Source organism: Maylandia zebra, linkage group LG23, assembly GCF_041146795.1.
Source record: "Maylandia zebra isolate NMK-2024a linkage group LG23, Mzebra_GT3a, whole genome shotgun sequence".
Classification (NCBI taxonomy): domain Eukaryota; kingdom Metazoa; phylum Chordata; class Actinopteri; order Cichliformes; family Cichlidae; genus Maylandia; species Maylandia zebra.
In genome coordinates this window covers 30,033,168-30,043,500 of record NC_135188.1, presented here as the reverse complement: position 1 = coordinate 30,043,500, position 10,333 = coordinate 30,033,168, and the positions used below count along the sequence as shown (strand labels likewise).

The window sequence follows — 10,333 nt, the reverse complement described above, 5'->3', positions numbered from 1 at the left end:
CATGTAGAAATGCCTTTCAGCTGTTCAAGTGTCAGATTAAATTTTAAGCCTTTATTTACAAGTGCTCTTTAAATGAGTGTCACTCTCTTACCATCTGTGCTAGAGAGAAAATCTAAATGTTTCAGAAAGAAGAGAAGATGAGCTTTATATTTAGAACATGATATTCAGTGTATGAACACATATAGTAAATGCATTTCCAAATATTCCTAAAAAAAATTTTTTTCATTTTAATTTTCCAGGCTTTAGATGACACCTGAGACCACTGCATACCCATATGAGTTGCCACTCACAGCTTAGCCACATCCTAAGGCATATTTTGCTTTATTTTCTATTTTACTGTAAAAATGGTGACAATTTAAAAAGTCAGCATCAAGCTGTGGAGTTGTTCTGGACATTAAAAAGATTTAAGGAATTTATCAAACGTTGTAAAAGATGGATGTAGCTTCAGAGAGTCGGATTAAAAAAATAAAAGGATGGTTTAAGTTAAAGCACGTTGTAACTAATTGCATTTCTGTATTTGCCTCTATTACTGTACACCCACCTCTCAAAGGTGTACTCGCTCTCTGATCTGAAGTAGTAGACGTGAGACTTGAAGTGGAGTTTGAAGACGTAGTCCTTGTGGATGTTTTCTGACTCCGATGGGACGGTGACAGAGTAGCCCAGCAGAGGGAGGCTCGCCAGAGGGTAGTCATCCTGCACATGAGTCAGAAGAGGGAAACATCTGTTAATACAACCTCTACTATTAAACTGATCAGAGTAACCGAAACTACATTCTGTGGCTGCGACTGCACAAATTCAATCTAATTCAATCAGTGTTGGGGAGTAACGGAATACATGTACCACCATTACGTATGTAAAATACAAAATATGAGTAACTGTATTCCATTACAGTTACTGTTTAAAAAGGTAGTATTCAGAATACAGTTACTTTGTTGAAATGAATGGATTACACGGTGGTATTTTCCTGTTTCTGTCACCTCTCTATTTTTGGTTTCCACCAAAACACACATTATGAGGCTTCTAATGCCTGGGTCTCAATCTTGCCGCCCATGTCACCTCTACATGCGGCCCGCATAATGCCGTGAAGAAATATTTTAAAAAATTATTCACAAAAATGATTTAATATGAAGGCAATAGGGAGAGTGTTACAGGCACAGCCCTAAAGAATGTAGCCTCATGGGCAGTGTAGTCCGTGCTGCAGGGAGAATGAGCTGCCATACCTGTTATGTGTCTGTGAGCGCGAGGGAGGGAGAAAAAAAGTTGAAAAGTACGAGTTGTCACCGAGCAGAAACGGGAACTGGAAGCATGCAAACATAATAATAACCACTGCAGCCAAAAAGAGTGCCTGACAAGCCCAGTTGTAAGTAAGTTATTAAGACTCGACTGTACACTGTATTCGTGTTTCCGAAACAATAAGTTTCCTTTTGGAGCAGCCTTTCAACGCCTCTCTCTGGCTCTCGCTAGCAAAGTGGACCCAGACAACAAAGTAAAGCTAGTTTTCGGCTACAAGCCCGACATATAAGCCAGAGGTCCCTTTACTACAGTTTGGAGCCGCGGACCTGTTTTATATACGCGCAGAATAGTTTTCTATACAAGATCGCTGCAAAGAGTGCAGCCTTACCTAATGTCCACCTACTGTTACTCATTTATATTAAGATTTAAACATCTAGTTTGTTTTAGTATGGCGAATAACCTTCAGTAAAAGTAATAAATCACACAGAAATAGTACATTCATGTAGTTGTGAAAAACATGATAATATATTAAGTAACCACAAGTATTCAGAATACCTTATTATTATTGAGTAACGTAACGGAATACGTTACAAAATACATTTTTGGGGCATGTATTCTGTAATCTGTAGTGGAATACATTTTAAAAGTAACGTCTTGATGCATTCTCAAATATCCAGGAAAGTAAATCTCCAAAAGTTGATTCTGTTCATCTGGACGTAGCGTTTTGTGGGAGAAACGTTTCATCACTCATCCAAGTGTCTCAGCTGACTGCAGGTTTCCCCAAATCTTATAAACAGTACATTTGCATAATGACTGAAACCAGCCCACTGAAGGAACAATGGGCTGGGAGGTCAATCAGTCAGTCAATCATAATTATGCAAATTCTCATGACCATTGATCAACAACCACTGACCCCTCCTGAATCGAGGAGGGGGCCTAAGGGTACATCTTTCGCCATCTTACAATGCTGTGATTGCAGCCATTCCCCAACTCTCTGTGAATGGTACTCATGGCCATTGATCAGTGGTCTTTGATCAGTGGGTTTGGTCAGTGGTTGTTGATCAATGGTCATGAGAATTTGCATAATTATGATTAAGGAACTGACCTCCCAGCCCATCGTTCCCTCAGTGGATATGAGGGGACGATGGGCTGCATAATGACAGGTTTTCAGTCATTATGCAAATGTACTGTTTATAAGATTTGGGGAAACCTGCAGTCAGCTGAGACACTTGGATGAGTGATGAAATGTTTCTCCCACAAAACGCTACGTCCAGATGAACAGAATCAACTTTTGGAGGTTTTAAAAGTAACCTTCCCGACACTGAATTCAATAAATTTTAAAGACACTATCAGCTTCCCACTTTGAATTATCAAGTCAAACCATTCCTGCGTATTTGCACTGTAACTGCCAGTGTTTTCCTTCTCGTCTTACCTGGTGTGACTTGTAGAAAAACAGACTGAAGTTGGTGAAAACCACCCAGAGTTTCTGCCAGCCATTGCTGTTCTTAAACTTCCTTAGCAGGTTACCTGAGAGCTGGTTCTGCGAGGGCGACAGAAGAAAGGAGAGAGCAAAAAGCAAATGGATAAAACAATCAATGATGCAACACAGTGTTAGTCTAACTGGATGTTAAAACGGAGGAGATTATGGGAAAGAGAAAGCCATCAGGTCCTGTCAATGTAATATACTCATGTTGAAATTTAGCGTGAGCATCAGTAGTGCAAAAAAAATGCATAAATATTTGCGAATTTTAGGAAAAAATATTTATTATAAGAGTCATTTATTAATTTATTTCTGATTTGTATAGCTAAACACGTTTGCAGCTGTTGCAGTACCTCTCTAATCCAGCAGGTGTCGCTAAAAGACAGGCTGTGTTTTCTGTACCAGCAAACCAGCAAAGCAAGAGATGAAGTCTGCTGAGGGGCCTCATCAACTCACTGGCCGCACTACTGATGGCCTCTATCAATGTTAGTGCAGACAGATGCAGAAATAGAGATACAGATGGACGCCGATGGAGAAAGACAAAAACACAGATATGAGCAGAAAGAAAAGACACAAAGGACATCGGGGCAATGGTTCTTTGAGCAAGAAGAAGAAGACAGAACAGCGGTAAACAAGTGGGACACAAACAGGCAGCTGGACTCCAAAGACAGAGGTGGGAAGGAAAAACAGGGAATGTGGCAGGAGAAGACGGGCATTAGTGGTACCTCCACAGCTATGCTAAAGTCCACCATGGAAACGCTGGTGTTGCGATGCCAGCAGACATGCACGGTGGTGTTACCGCGATGACCCTGGCGCTCCAGGGACGAGCGCGAGCCGCCAAGCTCGTCCTCAGACTCCTGCTCGCCTCCTCCGTCCTCTGAGAGCTCTGCAAAAAACAGGCAGATGAAAACGAGGGTGGTTAGCAGGAGAGAACTTCACTCTGAACAGATGCATTATGAGTTCTTCATTCATTCATGCTCCATGCAATTATAAACCATCAAATTATTTTTACAAAGTGAAAACACCTGTTAGAGCAACCACGCTCAGATTGGACTTTACCACAAATATACTCATTTGTGTACAAATCAGGGTCACAGAGGGGTTGAAGCGTATCCCAGCTAAGACACAGAGCCAGACAGTCATTCACACTCCCGTTCCTATCTATGGATAGATTAGAATAACCTTTTAACCTAACATCCATGTCCATGGGCTTTGGTAGTGGGCTCAAAAAACATGAGAACAAAGCCCTTTTATCGTGGGAATCTTTCAGCATCAAAACAATTTCAATAAAGTTTCATTTTTTTAAAAAAAGGAAAAGAGAAAGAGAAAGAAGCCCTCTTTTGTTGTCACTTGTAAGGCAATACTCTTTAACCGCTTGAGTTAAAAATGAACATGGCATGTGGACTCCAATGACAAACAATGCAGGGTGTCAAACCAAACAGGTCAACGGGAGGAGGCCTTATTGAATAGCTTGACGGATACAACAGGATGAGTAAAGTCAGGGATACCTCGGGTCTGCACCTACATATATCAGGTAACATTAAAAATACGATGAAGTGACCACCTGGACCTGAGTATATTCATGGGGTGCTGAAAGCTGCGGAGGAGGACTGTGCAGTAGTGTCTAACAGGTAAGGGTTGATCTATTTTAAAAAGGCCTATAGAAAAAAGCCTCATAAAGAAGTGTAGACATGTGGTTAATGATTGATCTTATTGATTTTCTGGTTCCCACAGTCCTGACAGATGTGATGATGATGTGGTGTTTGGGCAGGGAGAAGAATCAATTTAACGTTTAGCGTTAAACCAACAGTAGATGACTTACTGTTGTCAGAGAGGCTGGTAGAGAGCAGGTCATTGTTTAAGCTGCTACTCTGCTCTGCCAGGTCGATGGCCATCCTGATGTCCTCCACCCAGCGCTCCATCTCTGATGTACAGCTGGACACAGCAGGAAGTAGACATGTTAAAATAAACAAGTGATAGGGCATCTCTAACTTCAACAGCTGAGCATATCGGTTTGGAAAAAACGCAGAAAATGAGAAGCCTTCATGAAGGGAAATGCATATTATTAAGTCTGCTTCACATGAAACTGCCACTTTACAGCCAGATAAAACTTTTTAATCAGTGACTGAGTAAGTGACTGGAAACTAGGTCACGCAGTCCAGTTTAATTTGAGGATAAGCAAACTTTAACGAGGCTGCCCTCTATTAATTTAATACAGACCAGCTGTTTTTCCTCTTCCATTCACAATGCACGGTTTGTATTTTTATTCCCCTTTTATTCCTGTCTGCGATTTCTTTGCTTTCATTTTCAGATATCTACAAGCATCTTTGCATGTGTGTTAATGAATACCTGGCTGCCACCACCACAGACTGCCGCTGCCCGAACAAGGTGAACGAATGAGGGACTCCCCACTCCTCCTCGCTTTCTCTGATCTGCGGGAATAACATAATGTCATCATTTAATGTCATAATAACATAATTTCTGTTTACCTAACTACTGCTTTAGTACTTTGGCCATTTCAAAGGTTTCTATGAAATATTAGTTCCTCAGTCAGTAATAACAATAACAACAATAATAATAATAATAATTATAATAATTATTATTATTATTATTTATTCTCTGTAGAAAAATTTAGCGGATGCAAAATTATGTTTAAGCACATTTAATGTGACAGAGTAAAAATAAATAAATTAAAAAACACAAAAATATGTTTATATAGAAAGAACAGATTGTATTTATAATATGATGTTCATTTATCTTTTTGACCTCATAAACAACACACACTATACTAATTATACTTGACTGTAGGGAGCACGTCTGTAGTTACTCATTTATAAAATTATATAATTCACTGACAATATTTAATTCCTAAACAGAAGGCTCAAGAAGGTGCTTTTGAAATAACATATTTTTTAAAGATATAAACAACTTCCATCCATCCATCTTCATCCGCTTTATCTGAGGCCGGGTCGCGGGGCAGCAGCCTAAGCAAAGAGGCCCAGACCTCCCTCTCCCCAGCCACCTCCTCCAGCTTGTCCGGGGGAATACCAAGGCGTTCCAAGGCCAGCCGAGAGATATAATCTCTCCAGCGTGTCCTGGATCCACCCCGGGGCCTCCTCCCGGTGGGACATGCCTGGAACACCTCAGGGGGTGCATCCTTGTCAGATGCCCGAACCACCTCAGCTGGCTCCTTTCGATGTGGAGCAGCAGCTGCTCTACTCTGAGCCCCTCCCGGATGGCCGAACTTCTCACCCTATCTCTAAGGGAGAGGCCAGCCACCCTTCCGAGGAAGCTCATTTCTGCCGCTTGTATCCGCGATCTCGTTCTTTCGGTCACTACCCACAGCTTGTGGCCATAGGTGAGGGTAGGGACGTAGATCGACCGGTAAATTGAGAGCTTCGCTTTTACACTCAGCTCCCTCTTCACCACGACGGACCGGTGCAGCGTCCGCATTACTGCAGCTGCAGCCCCAATCCGTCTGTCGATCTCCGGCTCCCTTCTCCCATCACTCGCGAACAAGACCCCGAGATACTTGAACTCCTCCACTTGGGGCAGGAACTCATCCCCGACCCGGAGTGGGCACTCCACCCTTTTCCACCTGAGAACCATGGCCTCAGATTTGGAGGTGCTGATCCTCATTCCCGCTGCTTCACACTCAGCTGCGAACCGTTCCAGTGCGAGCTGGAGGCCTTCACCCGATGAAGCCAACAGAACCACATCATCCGCAAAAATCAGAGATGAGATTCTGAGGCCACCAAAGCAAAAGCCCTCCGCCACTTGGCTGCGCCTAGAAATCCTGCCCATAAAAATTATGAACAGAACCGGAGACAAAGGGCAGCCCTGGCGGAGCCCATCACCCACCGGGAACGAGTCCGACTTATTGCCGGCAATGCGAACCAAGCTCTTGCAACGGTTGTATAGGGATCGAATGGCCCGTAGCAATGGGCCAGACACCCCACACTCCCGCAACACCTCCCACAGGACACCCCGAGGGACACGGTCGAATGCCTTCTCCAAGTCCACAAAACACATGTAGACTGGTTGGGCAAACTCCCATGCACCCTCAAGTATCCTGGAGAGGATAAAGAGCTGGTCCAGTGTTCCGTGACCAGGACGAAAACCGCATTGTTCCTCCTGTATCCGAGGTTCGACTAGCGGACGAACTCTCCTTTCCAGCACCCTGGCATAGACTTTCCCAGGGAGGCTGAGGAGTGTGATCCCCCTGTAGTTGGAACACACCCTCCGGTCCCCCTTCTTAAAGTTGGGGACCACCACCCTGGTCTGCCAGTCCACAGGTACTGCCCCTGATTTCCACGCAACATTGTAGAGGCGTGTCTACCAGGACAGCCCTACAACGTCCAGAGCCTTCAGGAACTCGGGGCGGACCTCATCAACACCAGGGGCTCTGCCACCAAGGAGTTGTTTAACTGCCTCAGTGACCTCGCCCCCGGAAATTGGCGGGTCAGTCCCCTCATCCCCAGACTCTGCTTCCTCCTCGGAAGACGTGTCAGTGGGATAAACAACTTGTAACCCTAAAATGTAACATTTCCATAGAACGAGCCAGATGGAAAACAAAACAATTTAAAAATCTGAAAAACCTTTCGTAAGGAAAAGAAACTGCTTTGATAAGATAAGTGTGTTTTGTGTGTGTGTGTGTGTGTGTGTGTGTGTGTGTGTGTGTGTGTGTGTGTGTGTGTGTGTTTTGATTATGTACCGTCATGCCATAGAGAGGCAGCTGGCCGTGAACCTTAAACTGGTTGGATGGAGTCATGCCTCGACTGGTGTACACCAAACAATCACTAAACTGGAAAGAAAAAAAAAGAGTGAAGAGCTTTGTTTAGAGGTATTATAGATGCTTTGTTTTTTTAGTAGAAACCAGCATAAAGTCTCACCAGGAAGAACATCCTCTGCTGAAGGCCCTTTCCAGAGAGTTTGCTGAGGCAACCGAGCCTGATGAACTCCTGTAAGTGAAACAGAATCACACCGACAATGTGACAACAGGACGGCAGAGCAAGGAAGTGAAAACTCTACAAATGTCCAGGATGAATCTAGACTAGCTGAATTATTAAAGAGCCGCACCCTTCCAGGGCTGATGAGGTCTTCGACGCCGGTCAGATCCTTCTTCAGTTCTATAAGCTTCTGGAAGTTCTCCATCTTCATCATGATTCCCTGAAGCTGCAACACCATCTCCGAGATGTCCGCCAGGGCAGCTGGAGGAGACAGATTTATTTTCATATATAGAAAGAAAATACACACATGAGCGGAAAGGGTAGGTGTGGGGGACTGTGTACCTCTACAGTCCCTGAAGTCATCATGTGTGGGCGGGTAGTGCTTGCAGAGCCTCTCCAGGATAAGTTTGTAGTGCAGCAGGCGGTGAAGAGGCCTGAGGAGGAAGATGTTGAGGGGCAGGTAGCAAACCCGTTGCTGCTCGAAGTCTCGACATAAAGTCTCCACCTTCCGACTGGACCTGATAGTCACAGGGATGAAGTTTCTCTTTAGGACATCCTGTTTTGATTTGAACAACTTGTCTGCATGCTCACTGTTTTGCCACCCACCGACAGGCCCGCTCCAGTTCTACCAGGCACTCTGAATGTTTCTGGAGATGAATCGTCAACTGCTGCAGATGCGGAAAGAGATGAAACCAAGATAAGAGACAGAAATTAAAAGTTAAAAATTAAAATGCACCTTATTTTATGAAATTAATGATCCAGAGTCAAGTATGGAGATTTACCCTGAGACCCTGAATGTTCTTGAGTAAAACGTCACCAATTCGCTGATAGTCTCCTTTAATGTGGGCGTTAGATCGGCCCTCCCTGAAGAGAGATTAAGACGTGCGTTAATGTGCAGGAGCACAGATTCACCAGTAGGTGTCAGCTCAAAACATCTTACACAAGTGTGGAAAAGTCTTCATTCAACCCCCACAGCCCCATTCATCTCACCAGTGTGTGTAAGTGTGTGTGAGTGTGTATGTGTGCTCCTGCCTGTCATTACAGAGATAACACAAAACAGATTCTGACAGCAGGGAAAGTGAGGAATTTCAGGTATTTGCACGAACACAGATTTTTTCATACCACATTATGTCAAGTGAAGGAAAAAATTTCCAACAAAGCCATTTAGCCATCTCAGATTCAGGAAAATGAAAATGTAATCAGTTCAAATAATTCCTTGGGTTACTAAAAGAAAATCTAGGCTGAATATGACTATGAAACATGACTAGAACTGCTTGGAAACAAAGCAGGACACAGAGACGAACTACAGCAGAAGGGATTCATTTTTCCTGATCCTACATCAGCACCAAGATTAATCTGGTGTTAAAATGCTTCCCATTTTTTTGGACTTGTTTTGATTACATGAACTAATCCTGCTTAATTGCACTGTGGAAAATGTTCTACACATTTGAATTAACCCTTGTATGGTGTTCGGGTCTGTGAGACCCGTGTTCAGTTTTTTTCAAAAGAAAAATTAAACAATTAATTATTTTTTCACGTGTAAATGTGTTGTGTCTTTCCACTCACTCCACTTGATTATAACTGATTTATTTATAACATTTTATATAAAAGAAAAACGAGAAGCACATTAATTCATAAATGTGATCTAACAAAGGTAAAGGGAAAAAATTAACCATGTTTGCTGTTCATATGTCTTGTAATTGGGATGAAGTAAACATCTGTTGAGTAATTTAACATAAAATTGTTTGATAGTGTTAATTTGGAAAGCCAAAACTCTAGCGGGTCCACCAGACCCATGAACACTGGCTGAGTAACAAAAATACGAACACCACACAAGGGTTAAACATAAAAATAGGAAGGAATTAATTTGTGACCATTTTTAGTTTGTAACATTTTTCTATTTTTATTCTTTTTCCTCTGTTAAAAATGGGGCCTATTATTCTTTACCTTATATAATGTTGTATACATACTGTTGTTTAAATAAGGATTACTAAACCCTATGAGCCCAATGCTCTGTTTGAGACAGCCTTTTCCACTCTTGGATGTAGATGATATCATACAGAGCCAAGACTGAAGCTGTGTTCGCACCGGAGATGGTTCGCTTGTTTTGCATCATTTTGAAGCTGAAGGCCAGTTGCTTGATGACATTGCAGGCTCTGATTGCCTTTACGATAAGATTCATATGTCATTTTTAATAGTCTTCTTCACTCTGATTGGTAGTGGCTTCAGTCAGTCATGTAGAAGTTGACAAAGTTAGTTTCAGGTCTCGCCTGCTTCCCGTCACCAGCGGTTATTAAACATGTAGTCATCTGAAATAATAGAAACTCATTCACTTTCTGTGGTCACCACATCACTGCGAATCAGTTCCAGTGTGGATGCGCTGTCTGTGAGCACAGAAGCCCCACCCACCTCCTCTGTTCAGTCTAAGAGGGGCAGCCAATCATATGAAAGTAGGGGGAGAGGAGTTAAAACACCTTCTTTCAGTCAGAGCCAGCCCCAGGTTAAGATAAATACAGATTATTTTGAACCGTGGATCATGCAAAGCTACTTTTCCAGAGTAGGCTGAATAAAATTATAGAGCTGAAAATGAAAAAAAACAAATACAACTTTAATTCAAGCCCTTTTTTAAACATAATAAACATACAGTAAAAATAAATAATTTTAAACCTCA

The 10,333-nt window shown here is 42.7% G+C and overlaps 1 protein-coding gene across 5 annotated transcripts in view; it reads right to left on the bottom strand.

Annotated features, from left to right (window-relative positions):
* The window catches only part of LOC101479692 (FERM, ARHGEF and pleckstrin domain-containing protein 1), a 70,203-nt gene that overhangs the window by 1,648 nt on the left and 58,222 nt on the right, over nucleotides 1-10,333 (bottom strand). For all 5 annotated transcript variants that reach the window (XM_076880210.1, XM_076880207.1, XM_076880209.1 and 2 more), the window contains exons 17-27: nucleotides 8,445-8,526; nucleotides 8,269-8,330; nucleotides 8,005-8,180; nucleotides 7,793-7,923; nucleotides 7,606-7,674; nucleotides 7,428-7,517; nucleotides 5,063-5,145; nucleotides 4,536-4,648; nucleotides 3,439-3,599; nucleotides 2,666-2,773; nucleotides 542-693 (exon numbers count right to left, since the gene is read on the bottom strand). In XM_076880210.1, the coding sequence (XP_076736325.1) occupies nucleotides 542-693; nucleotides 2,666-2,773; nucleotides 3,439-3,599; nucleotides 4,536-4,648; nucleotides 5,063-5,145; nucleotides 7,428-7,517; nucleotides 7,606-7,674; nucleotides 7,793-7,923; nucleotides 8,005-8,180; nucleotides 8,269-8,330; nucleotides 8,445-8,526 (1,227 nt within the window). The remainder of the gene's footprint in view (nucleotides 1-541; nucleotides 694-2,665; nucleotides 2,774-3,438; nucleotides 3,600-4,535; nucleotides 4,649-5,062; nucleotides 5,146-7,427; nucleotides 7,518-7,605; nucleotides 7,675-7,792; nucleotides 7,924-8,004; nucleotides 8,181-8,268; nucleotides 8,331-8,444; nucleotides 8,527-10,333) is intronic.